The sequence below is a fragment of the Artemia sp. Qi Xiang Cuo genome, chromosome 16 (assembly GCF_049724085.1).
Source record: "Artemia sp. Qi Xiang Cuo chromosome 16, ASM4972408v1, whole genome shotgun sequence".
In the NCBI taxonomy this organism is placed as follows: Eukaryota; Metazoa; Arthropoda; class Branchiopoda; order Anostraca; family Artemiidae; genus Artemia; species Artemia sp. Qi Xiang Cuo.
In genome coordinates this window covers 2,894,858-2,908,527 of record NC_142809.1, presented here as the reverse complement: position 1 = coordinate 2,908,527, position 13,670 = coordinate 2,894,858, and the positions used below count along the sequence as shown (strand labels likewise).

The window sequence follows — 13,670 nt, the reverse complement described above, 5'->3', positions numbered from 1 at the left end:
CTTTTCTGTTCACTCCTTATGTCTGTATTGGCATAAAATAAGCTCGGGGGGGGGGATGAGGGTCTTTGAATTTGTAATATCCCAGAGCTGGTATGTACGCAGAGATGATGACCCTCCCTCAGTGAAATTCCGTGTTTTGAAGTTTTCTTTGCCTTTTCCAATGTTTTCAAAAAATTTATTTCTTAACCGTTTCGGAACATACCCCAGAAATAATTTTCTTCCGTATGTTTGCCTGTCCTAAACTCGCATTTTCCGTAAATCTTTGGCTATAATGCTAATTAAGTTACGTTGCAAGAAAAGGCAATTTTAGTAAAAAACTGATGTTTTTGTATAAAATATTTAAGAGATGTATCATAACGTGAGGACGTTCTGGAATTCACGCTCTAGAACCCTAGGGTCCTTTAAAGTAGGCCTATATACAAGCAGATAGCCTCATATTGTTATAAGGTAGCGTCTTGACCGCCCCTTTCTTATATCCGTTATTAATGTCTCGTGACGGCTATGCTATTTTAGAACCTCTGTAATCCACTTCGTCGTATTTTGAAGTACGTTTCATTATATGTAATAAAATTCAATTGCTGGTGCAACATCTAAGTGAAAGTAGTGAAGTTTGTTTAGACATATTTATAACTGTTGGTCAATAGGTCAATAAGAATTAACTGCTATTTTATTATATTTAAAGAGACTGCACTGATGTAGCGAGAGGTTTGGTTGCTCTGCGTGGAAGTCAAACTCGTCACCCTTGGGAGGAAAACTTACCTCCTGTGTTTGTAGTTTCAGTTTCAATATAACCTGGCTTAAGACAGATATACAAGAAGTTGCTTATTTGGTGATTGGGAATTTTAAATTGATCCTAGAAATGAGCCCAAAAATTTGTAAATTTGTATAAACAATTTTTTTTCAATTTATTAATATTTTAATTTCTAAATAAATATATTTTACGCTCGTTCTGAACCCACACTCAATTCTTTAGTAAATTCTCTAGTTTTCCCCCTTTTTTAATGGTTGAAAAGGCTTATTATCTTTAGTTAACAATTTTTCTCAGCTGGGAGATTTTCTCTTCAATTATACTAAGACTAAGCTATATACTACTACTACTAACAACTCACCGCAGCACCAAGCCGCCTGAGGCCAACACAGCTACGCACGATCCTCCTCCATCCCAATCTGTTCAAAGCTTCCCTTTTCACACCCACCCACGAAGTTTCCATTCCCTTTAAATCTTTCTTTATGACGTCCTCCCACCCCTGACAAAGACGACCTGCTTTCTTTTTAGCCTTAAACGGTTGGCCGAAAAGAACAATCTTCGGAAATCTGCCATCCTTCATCCGCACAACGTGCCTATACTACCGTATTAATTTAATCGGTTCCAATCAAAAATCCTTTATCTTGATAATTAACTAATTATTAATTCAGAGAGTAAGTAGTTCGAATATTTCGACCAACAAATACATATAAGTCTTATAAAGTTAACAGCCGACCTTCCAGCATTAATGAGGAATACTTGCTCTTTCCCAGAAAAGTTATGTTGGACAGCAGCCTTGTCCAGTCTTTTTTTTTTTTTTTTTTTGCTCAATACCTAACTATTATATTTATTTTGATGTTTAATTCAAGTATAGGAGATCTCCTACACCAATTTGCTTGTGTATATGTATAAGGGTAGCCACTGATTATCCCTAATAAATCCCAAATTAGCCCAAATTTGTCCCGAATAAGCCCAACAAACTGTCATTCACAATTAAAATCCTCAGAGAGCCTCTTCTCTCTCTTGAATTCCTCGATCCCGCTAAAATCTCCTTCCTTTATGTCTGCAGCATGGCTCCATCCCTACTTTCTCAGAGGTGTTGATGGGCTAACTACTCTATCAAAACTTCTCATACATGAATTAATTCAAAGTTAACTTCCTATTCGACAATTCCAAATTCTGTCAGAATCCCAAAGTTGATGTCCAAAGCCTTCCCTAATTAACATCAAACATTGAATGCATAAATACAATAAAACTAGTATTTAGCAAGATGTGTTACTCAGTGAGTTTTTAGGTGAAATGGGTCAAGCACATACCTTGATTGGAAGCCCAGATATATTTTCTATAAATTTTCCTATTTTATTCTGCCATTATGGACTTTGGTAACACTTTCACTATTAGAATTGGTTCACTTTCACCTATGAATTGGAACTGACTACGAATTTCTTCTAATAAAAGTCACTTTAGGTCCTTAACTTTCACGTAGTTTTTTTTCTGTGAAATTACGAAATGACGGAACTGTCATAAGAAAGTCTCAAGTCTTATACTTTCTTACTCTCCTGCAAAACTTGTGATGCAGTATCACGCCTTTGAGCTGATTAAATAAAAAAAAAACTAGTTTTTTAAACTGAAAGTAAGGAGCGACATTAAAACTTAAAACGAACAGAAATTATTCCGTATATGAAAGGGGCTGTCCCCTCCTCAACGCTTCGCTCTTTACGCTAAAGTTTTTTATTGTTTTAAAAAATAAAGTTATCAGACAGAGTCAAACTTTAGTGTAAAGAGCGAGGCGTTGAGGAGGGGACAACCCCTTTCATATACGGAATGATTTCTGTTCGTTTTAAGTTTTAATCTCGCTCCTTACTTTCAGTTTAAAAAACTTGTTTTTTTTATTTAATTTCTGATCGTTTTTTAGTTAATGTAGCTTTTATTTGCATAAAAATTTTACTTTTGTTTTGCTAAATGGATGTCTTTACAAATTAACTTACGTAACTAACTTCTATATTCGTATATTTTTCTTCTGGCAAAAAATACAAAGTTGCAGATTTTTGCAGATATGAGCTTGAAACCTATGTAATAGGGTTTTCTGATACGCTGAATCTGACTGTTTGATTTTCATTAAAATTCCTTTACTTGTAGGGGATCTCTTTAAAAAATCGAGTAAATTTTCTCAGGCTCGTAGCCTTTAATGAGTAATACTAAACTTAATAAAATTTATATATTTAGAATCAGCATTATAAACACATTCTTTTGATACATTTATTGACATCAAAATTCCGTTTTTAAAAGTTTCGATCACTATAGAGCCGTATTTCTTGTTTTTTTATTGTTATTTTTTATTACGTATATGAGGGGGTTCTCCCCTTAGTCAATACCTTGCTCTTTACGTTAAATATAACAAAAAATTTGATTCACAAACCCCAGAATCACAAAGGCCGTTTAATTAGAATAGAGAGTTCTTTTGAAAGCACTAAAAAAAAACTGTAGCGTAAAGAGCGAGGTATTGACTTGGGGGAGAACCCCCTCACATACGTTATAATTTCTGTTCGTTCTAAGTTCTAATGTTCCTTCTTACTTTCAGTTGAAAAAAAACTTCTTTTTTTTTTAATTTCTCATCGTTTTTTAAATAATGCTTGGAAATCCGGCGCCCCCTTCATAGAAATTTCCCTTACCCCAAAGAAACATCCTCCACGGAAATATTCTCCAGAGTAACCCCCTCCTCTAGCCCCCCCCCACCAGAAAAAAAATCCTTCCTGAAAATGTCTGTATACTTCCCAATAACCAATAAATAATGCTGGCAAGTCCGGCGCCCCCTTCATGGCAATTTCCTTTCCCCCATGAAAACTTCCTTCATGGACAGATCCTCCAACATAACCCCCGACCCACCCCTCCCTACCACTACCAGAAAAAAAAACCTCCTGAAAACTTCTGTATACTTCCCATCCCAATCACCAAAACTATCTGTTAACATTGGGTAAAGTTCATTACTCGTAGCCCTCTTCTTGGAGATTTTGGGGGATGAGGTCTTTCAAACATATACATTGATCATATTTTCGATCAACCTGAGCGACATGGACCGCTCAAAATTTTTATCGGGAGACTGTGGGAAAAAAATAGGCGGGGGGGGGGGTATATTTAACCTCCATTTTTTTTTGTCACTTAAAAAGGGCACTAGAACTTTTAATTTCCATTCAAATGAGCCCTCCCACGATATTCTAGGACCAATGGGTCGATACGATCACCCCTGGGAAAAAAAAACAAACAAAAAAACAACAACAAATAAACACGCACCCCTGATCCTTCTTCTGGTAAAAAATAGAACATTCCCCATATTTGTAGATAGTTGTTTGAAAACTCTACGGAGGGGTTCTTTGATATGCGAAATCTGATGATGTGATTTTTGTTAAGGTTATATAATTTTTAGGGGGTCTTTCCTCCTTTTTTTGAAAATCAGCCAAATTTTCTCAGGCGCGTAACTTTTGATGGGTAGCACTGAACTTGATGAAATTTATATATTTGAAATCAGCATTGAAATCTGATTCTTTTGATTTATCTATTGGTATCAAAAACCTGTTTTCTAGAGTTTCGGTTACCATTGAGCCGGGTCGCTCCTTACTTACAGTTCGTTACCACGAACTGTTTGAAACCGAAGCCAAAACCGAAACGACCGAAGTTTACACCCTGTGGCGCGTGGTGGAATTGTGCTCTATATTACGCAAAGTGTGCTATATGTGACACAAAGAGGTATGGTAGGGAGGGTTGTGTCACACGGGGAGGAACAATTGGTTCTCCAACATGCACACCTTCTGGTAGAAAGTCCATCTGAAAATGAAATCATGTGGACAACGTCATATCCGATTGGACAGGAGATAATGTTTGCATTACGAGTCTTTGGGACTGTTTTGAACTAAATAAAAAGAGCATTGACACAGTTTACTGTACTTTATGGTCTCTGTTAATTTTTTTGACGCATTTTTAATCAATTAGTTGCAAAGTAAAAGTCAGGTTTTACTGCTGTTTTTCCTTTTATTCAAGCTATTGTTAAGAATAAATAAAAAAAAGAATAACACAAAAGGGGACTCCATAACAGTGACGAAATTATGTTCGGAAATTATGTCTTTGAGGATGATAAACCCCCCACAGCCCCCAGGGCAAAGGTTGTAAGTTATGCCCTGGGGGCATATGAAGTTTTTACAGAAAGCGTTGTTGTACAAACTTCAAAAAGGGCTCATTCAATTCAGGAGACTAGTGAGAGGGCTAGTACCCTTATTAATTATCAAAAGCGATCGAAGGGTGAATGGCCCCCCACGCCCATCATTTCCCAAACATTTCCGATCAACATTTTGGTATAGCCATTTTGTTGAACGTAGTTGAAGGGTCCGGAAATATGTTTTTTTAGTATGACACCCCCCCCCCCCCAGAACCCTCTGGGCTAAGGTTGTAAGTTATGCCCTGGGGGCATATAATATTTTTATAGAAAGTGTTGTCGTAATAACTCCAAAAAGGGCTCATTTGATTGGAAATTGAGAGGGCTACTGCCCTTTTTAATAGTCAAAAGTAATCGAAGGGCGAATGCCCCCCCACGCCCATTATTTCCCCAAACACTTCCGATCAACATTTTGATATAGCCATTTTATTGAACCTAGTTGAAGGCTCCATTCGATTGGAAATTAAGAGGGTTATTGGCCTTTTGAATAGTCAAAAGTAATCGGAGGGAGAATCTGCCCCCCCCCCGCCCATCAATTCCCCAAACCTTTCCTATCAACACCTTGTTACTGCCCTTTTTTTCAACTGAGATGAAAGGTCTGGAAATTATGTCTTTGAGGATGACAGCCCTCCCCCCATAGCCCTTATGACAAGGGTCGTAAGTTATGCCCTTGGGGCATATAAGGTTTTCATAGAAAGTTTGTCTTAGAATCTTTAAAAAGGGCTCATTCAATTGGAAATTGGGAGGACTAGCGCTTTCTTTATTAGTTGAACGTAATCAGAGGGCAAATGCTCCCCTCCCCACGCCTAGCATTTCTCCAAACACTTCCAATCAAAATTTTGAGATAGCCATTTTGTCCAGCGTATCAGAATGGTCTGGGAATTATGTCTTTGGGGATAGCAAATCCCCTCAACCCAAGAGCACTAGAGCAAGGCAAGAGTTGTAAGTTATACCCTGTGGACATATAAGGTCTTTATAGAAAGCTTAGTCACATAAACTTTGGAGGGGGCTCATTGGATTGGTAATTAGACGCTCTAGTTCTCCTCTTGAGAATTAAAGTGATCAAAGGGCAGCTAACCCTCCCCCCCTCACACACACACACGTCGAATTGTTCCGAAATGCATCTAATAGAAATTTTGAGATAGCCAATCTATTCAAAGTAGTCTATATATCATACAACAAGGCTTTTGAGGTTGAAACAAACCCCAGAGATTAGGGGCAAGGGTTGTAAGTTATGCCCAAGGGGTATTTAAGGTTTTTATTGAAAGGATGGCTTTTTAACTTTAGAAGAGGCTCAGTCTTCCTGGAAAAGACTATGTCAATATAAAACAAGCATTTATTAAATAAAAAAAAAAACTTTTTTCGCAAAATAGGTTTTCCGAAAAAAAGTAAAGAACTCCATTAGTTATAAAAAAGTAAAGAACTCCATTAGTATATATATATATATATATATATATATATATATATATATATATATATATATATATATATATATATATATATATATATATATATATATATATATATATATATATATGTGTGTGTGTGTGTGTGTGTGTATCCAACGTCTTTTGATAAAGGAGATAGCTCTTTAGATTGGCAACAGTGGTTTCTTAGCTTCACTATTGGGAATCCTAGACCACCTGTTGATTTGGGGTATATAATGAAGGCACTGGTAATTGAATACGTCGATAGCTTCTCTGCCTTGAGTCCTCACATCTCGCAACCGTACAGTAGTACAGCTCAAATGGATGCTATAATAGACTGTGACTCTGGTTTCGTCTAGATCCCAAATCTTGCCCTTAGGGCCTTTAATAGACTGGTGAAGACTCCCCTTGTCCTTGATATGCAGGCAGAAATATCTTTTCCAGCTCCATCATCTGATATTGCAATAAACCCAAAGTACCTGAATTCCATCTAAGATGATTTGACACAAAGCAGAATGGTTAAGGGCCATCACTTTAGTCTTGGAGCTGCATATGATGAGCCCATTCCGCTTTGAGGCATCAGAGAAATCATCAAACATATCTTGCAAGCCATTGGCGATGGCTTCCAGCAAAGCAACGTCACCTGCAAAATCAAAGTCCATCAAGAGTTGAAGAACACGATCCAGCTGTCCGAGGACGACTACAGTGTGATTTCTCAGCACATTATCTGAGAAACCTACTGCATAGATGAATAATATCGGCGATAGGGGACATACCTGTTTGACCCCAAACTCATCTAGGTGTCATTGTCTGAGATACGGACTCAGGTGTCAGTGCCCATGCACGAGCTTCGAAGTGTATCGATAAGATCAGGTTGTGCTAAACATTCAACATTAATCTTCCGTAGTTAGAGGGAGGGTGGCAATTTTATTTTTGTAGTGTACTTCGCTAGTATCCGTCGATGGCAGATCATATTTTTTGGATTTTGTGCAAATCGCGGATATTGGCGAATAACTCGCTTTTATGGTTGTTAGGTATTTGGTTTTAAATCTTTTAATTTTTGGCTTTTATTGATACATCGTTTCGTTTCGCGCTGAAGAAGAGAGGCGTTTGTCCTCTCGAAATATTCGCTTCGTTTTTTCAGTCTCTTCATTTGGCCTATAAAAACCCCATTTTTGCTCGTTTTTCTTTCTTTATGTGATTTTTTTTTTTCTTTTTTTTCATCCATCGCTTATAGCCGGTGTAGTATCGGAACCTCTTAACTGTATGGATAAACTTAAAGCTCCTATTTAAACATTTAATTAGTAAGGAATTTTAAAAATTCCTTAAAATTTCCTAAAAATATATTTTTATATATTTCCTAAAAATATTTCCTAAAAATATAGGAATAAAAATTCCTAAAAATATATATTTAAAATTTTAAAATTCCTATTTAAAAATTAGTAAGGAATTTTCTCATTTCTGTTGTATAGTTGATTTACAAATCCATCCGTTATTATAAATTCTCATATCTTGCTTTGAGAATATAAGTTTGCCCTAGTTTTTCTACAATATCATCACTTTTGTTAAATATCTTATTTTGCATAATTACAGCCTTGTGAGAAAAGTAAACATCTTACAAAGTTTGCGTGACAAAAAGAGAAAGACCTATGACCGCAAAATAGTGCATGTCAAATTGGTTATTTCCTGATTGCAGAGCCGAAAAGGTTAAATATTCGGGTGATTGCAACATAAACGTTCCATAGTATACTGTTACTTCTTCTTATTTCTTAATTTTTTCTCGGTTTACTAGGTTAGGCTAGTTAGGCCTCGTCTTGATTGACATCATTTACCCTGCCAACAACATTTTTTGTAGGTTGGATCATTTCTGAACAGGCAGCTATGATTGAACAGTCAATATTACTGGACAGCGTTCCGACGGCTGTGTTTGGCTATCCAGTCGAAGCTGGCCCTGCTGCTGGCACGGTGAATGATGTCAATCAAGACGAGGCTTTACACAGATAGTGCGAGACTTGAATGAAGCACAGTATAACTGTAGCGAAAAGTTTGTTCAAAAATGACACACATCATAGCGCGCTGACTGGGAAGTTCTCAGTACTTCACAGCAATAGTTTCAGTTGCTTCTTGGCATTCAGTCAGATCACAGCATATGCATTGCGCAAAACATTTGTCATTGCACGTGCACGAAGAGGCGGAGTCATGAAGAGAGGTCTAAACAGATATGTGTAAAAAATCTTGAATGGAGAGTATTCTTAATGGAGAGTAATCTTTAATGGAGCTACTGTTCATATATACTTGTACTCTGGGAATGAAGGGTCTATGTTTGATAAAATAATATATAGCCTTTATTGAGAACGGTTCCTCAAATGAAACAAAAAATTGAGTTTCTATAAAAATTAGACCTACATTGTAGACCATCGTCTCAATACTTGTTCTCTTAGGATAAAAACAAATTCTTTAAAGCTTTTTATCTTGCAAAAAAAATACGTATTATACGTATAAACAATGTTGAACATTGAACCAGTGATGGCTGGAGGGGAGGGGTCTGGACCACACCTGAAATTCGGAAAATTAAATTTAAGTTTGAGCCTTTTCGTAAAATAAAGACAATACATAGAGTTTTCAGACTTAAAAAGAAATGTGTTGAACAAAATCCTTAAGCAAAATTATTATGGCACACCTGTTAGTCAAAGATAAAAATTAAATATGCAGTAATTTTTCTTAGGTAAGAGGGAAATTTAGGAGGCTCTTATAAAGTGGCGAGTGGTTTGCATTTACAAAGCATTCATGATGAGTCTTCTTGAGAAAGCTCAGAAAATTTTCTAGTTTCTCTGAGGTAACTTCCAAAAAACTGAACCTGTCTCAAAACGCTTTCAACACGTCATTTTTCCAGTTATATATCATTTCTGACAGTATCATCCACGGGAAGCCGAAAAGGGTAGTAAAAACGTTTTTTCATATATTTGTATCATTTTTATATTTAAGAAAAATCTTACGTACCTCACTTCTTTTTGGGAAAAATTAAAGGCTCTCAGCTCAACCTGATTTCTAGAGCCTACCGAACCGTCTACTGCCTTTTATCTCATTAAGGCTAATCGATTTTCAGACTTTTTTCATTGCTAGCTACACTTTTAAAACTCCTAAAGTTCCAGGGCCACCTCCTTATGTAATGATGTGTGTTTAATTGCCCTTGGCTGCTTCTTTTGAGGGAGAGGGTTAAGTTGAAGATGCTGACAGGTCATCTGCCCTGAGGTGTCTCGTGAAGTACCCAGATTGTAGAAGCCTTCTGTCATTCGTGACAGCAGATGGTTCTTTTGACAGCAGACTATCTTTTGATTGATGTTTGTTCGTCCTCTGATAACCTTAATCAGGCTTTGGGATCTCAGAAAAAAGAGTATGGGAATCTTACAAGAGTAGCACTAGGGTCCAAAAGAAAAATCACCAGTACTATCTAGAATTTGGAGATTTGTTCCTTTTTCAGCCTATCCTGAACTATTGCATACTTGTTGTCCAGGTACCTCAAAACTTAGGGCAGGGACAATCTTGTCACTAGTAGACCTATACGCTTATTGAGAACTATTCTATTTCAATATTTTCTCAAGTGAGTGTAGGGCTACTGTATACAAACTGGACCTTAGCTTACATTAATACATTAATCCCACCCCCCTTAAAAAGATAGAGATGAATTATCTCTTGCAGAGAAGTTTCAGATACAATCCTATAAAATTATAAACCAATAATGACAATTATCCAATTCTCTTTGAAATGTCCTATTTTTTTATGAATTCGCAAGACCCTGTACCGTACTGTATATGGTGCTATTAAATGCTATGCGCGCCAGTAGAAAGCTATCTTATACTCCCACGGGGATCCTTATATGGGCATGGAATCCCCAGGGAGAATGATTGCTTAATCGAAGTGGATCAATGACCTCTTTTTCCCAGGTCGATTTATTTGTTGTTGTTGTTTTGGCCAAGTGCAGGCTCGGGGCGAATGTTAAGATCCAGGAATAGGAAACAGGATCACATGTTTCCATCTCAGCCAATCAGAGACTCAGTTACATCTCCTTCTAGACCAATCAGAGGCTCGGTTACATATGATTTTCCCTTTGCATACCAATTCACCCTTGAGATTTCGTATATAACGGACATGCATTGTGATAACAACTTTTTTACATACTTTATGCATGTTTTTACGGTTTTTGTCACTGAGAGTAAAAAAACAGGATTTTTTTCACTTTGATGGATGTTTATGGTTTCGATGAAATCGATTTACATATACGAGGGGAATTATTGATTCACGAAAGGGGAGAGACTTTCTGAGAACTTGATTTACATAATCGCTAGGCGGATTATTGATTTACGAAAAGGGGAATAAAGAAACAAGTATGGCTTCTTTGATCTTAGGTCTGAGGGATAAACGTTCTTTAGGTGGCCAAGTGCACGCTCGGGGCGAATGTTATGATCCAGGAATAGGAAACAGGATCACATGTTTCCTTCTCAGCCAATCAGAGACTCAGATACATCTCCTTTCTAGACCAATCAGAGGCTTGCTTACATATGATTTTCCCTTTGCATACCAATTCACCCTTGAGATTTCGTATATAACGGACATGCATTGTGATTAAATTATCAGAAAGTATTGTGACACAGTTGAAAGAACAAGAATGAATATTATTTATGAGCTTGAAGCCTTGGCAGCCACAATTAGCAATGTGAGTACATTTTCATTTTTTATTTTCAAAATAAAATTACTTTCCTTGGTCACCCTCCAGTATATTTAGGTAAGTCCCCCCTCCTCCACAATACAAACTCCACTATGCTATCTTTATACTCACTAGAAAACATAAAATATGTTCTTTTTACTACATAACCCCTTCTCAAACCCCCCAATGTTTTTACAAGTATAATTCTTCCAATATAAATAAATTTCTTCTTTCTGTAAGCCTATCTAAAAGTGACAGTCAACTTTATATCAATCCCTTAGCCATTAAGCCGCTAAATTGACAAAACATTTCTGCAAGATTATAATTGGTCACCCTCCAGTATATCTAAGTAAGTCCCCCCGCCCCCACAATACAAACTCCACCATGCTATCTTTATACTCACTAGAAAACATAAAATATGTTCTTTTTACCACATAAACCCTCTCAAAACCCCCCACTGTTTTTATAAGTATAATTCATCCACTATAAATAATTCTGTTTTTACGATAAAATTCTTGCTTTTCTGTATTGTGATCTTTTCTGTAACTGACTTCTGTCAATTCTTAAGGCATTATGCCGCTCTGTTTTGACATAAAGCTCCGCGTAAGCTTATAAATAGTTTTGTCACCCCTTTTCCTGTGTATTTACAATTGCGGCTTAGCCAAAGGGATTTTTCTTTCTCCGTCAAATTAAAACACTTTCAGACAATTGCAATAATTAAGCGCAGGCCTACGCAATCTGTATTTGGAGAAGTGAAACAAGTTATTTTCAAATTAAGGTCTAACAATATATTTAGGACATTGCTAAAAAGGGGGGGGAAGGGGCCATGCCTCAATTCTATCAGCATCATTGTAAAGTGAAAAAAAAAAACTCTTTCTTTGCGTTAGGGCAGAAATAGAACCGGGGGATTTCTAAGATAAAAAAAATAGCTTTATTATGTGTACTGCATATATACCATTTACATCCAAGATTGTAAATTTATGACCTATAACTTGCTAGGCTAACAATCTTTTTTCTATTTTAAAGGCCTATAGACGGAAAACATTTAAAAAATTTTCTCAGCAAGAAAGAAATAGGGGCATTTCTTGCAAATTTTACTTTTAGCTTTGCTTTTGGCTTAGGGGGCTTCTTAGTGATAAATACTTTTCTAGACAAAATTATGGCTAGGGGGTACTAATTTTCCTTCTGTAAAAAAGGGGGAAATTATTTCAATGCTAAATTTTTTCTCTTCTTTTAAAGCAAATTGTGAATAAAGTCTTGCGGCCCCTCCATCGAAGAGAGCAAGGGGTAATAATGCGACCCCTGCGAAGGCGACAGTTAAGCAATATGGTCGCTGGCCGAAGCCCCCCAAACAAGTGTTGCCTGCCCAAGCCGCAGCCCAATCTGCGCAGGATTGTGACATCGCTTGCAAATCCTTTCTCCGTGGACCTTTAATAGCTGCCACACCAACGCTAGGTCAGGAGGTTGCCCTCCAGCATGCTATGCCAGGTCCATCCGGTACCCAAATAGAGCAGGAATTTGCAAATGTAAGTTTAAATTTTATTTCTCGCTATTTTTTCAACTTGATAAAATATAACGTTCTCCCTTTGAATCATAACAAGTGCATGCATTCAGTCTGCTGAATTAGGTTAGCGAAGCCAAGTAACAAGTGCATGCATTCAGTCTGCTGATTTAGGTTAACGAAGCCAAAAAAATGCACTAGATCCCGCTGATAGTAAGTAGCGAAATCCTTTGCGTTATAAACTGCTTTATTAACGAATGGTTCACCTTGCCTCTACAAATATTATAAAAACAACGTTCTATTGGAATGAGTTTTGTATCATGAAAAGGGATAGGCCTTTTTTTTCCAAAGCAGATATGGGATATTAATATGAAATGTTTTTGGGGGGGTGATTGTTTGAACAAAATCAAAACCTACTATATAATGTTTTAGATTGTATTTAGCTGGAAATTTCAGGATATATGGAGTAAACCAAATGCTACTGCTAAGCACATGTAAATAATAATCCAATTTTTTTTAAAAATAGGGTGATTTAACCACATTAAAAATAAGCTATTTTTCATTTATAGATTGTCCTGGTACCATACTCGCCATCCCGCCTCTGCTCGTCAGTTTGAGAAGAAGAGGACGCATCGGTGGACTTCCACAGCAACTCACCATGGAGTCGTATCGTTAATGAGCAAATACCTGATAATATTGATGGTTCTTTAAATGATTTTCTTTTTAATGTAGATAATAGCACAGTTGAGCAGGGGGACTTGAGTCAAAATACACTGCAGCTTTTGGACGATTTTACAAATGAATTAACTTGGAACCCTCCCCCAACTTATTACATGAACATAGTTCAAACAAAAGAAATTGTTTCCCATAGCCCTATTGTTGAACAAAATGGGGGGGTGGGTGACAATATACAAGAGGGGGAGGGGGTAATGTCCAATTTATGACATTTCCAGAATTTCAATTATCTAATACAATTTTAAATGCAATAGTTGTCTACACTGCGACTTTTGGGGATCCGTTTAATTCACTTATGGGGGGAAATTTTGTGTTTGACCCTGTAGAAAATGTGCATGAATATGTAGATA

At 36.8% G+C, this 13,670-nt stretch overlaps 1 protein-coding gene across 1 annotated transcript in view; it reads left to right on the top strand.

Moving 5' to 3' along the window:
* Window positions 1-8,327, top strand: part of LOC148942480 (uncharacterized) — a 91,444-nt gene extending 83,117 nt beyond the window's left edge. The window contains exon 4 of the mRNA XM_089102284.1: window positions 8,235-8,327. Within this exon, the coding sequence (XP_088958410.1) occupies window positions 8,235-8,250 (16 nt within the window). The 3' untranslated portion in view covers window positions 8,251-8,327. The remainder of the gene's footprint in view (window positions 1-8,234) is intronic.
* The last annotated feature ends 5,343 nt before the right edge of the window (window positions 8,328-13,670 follow it).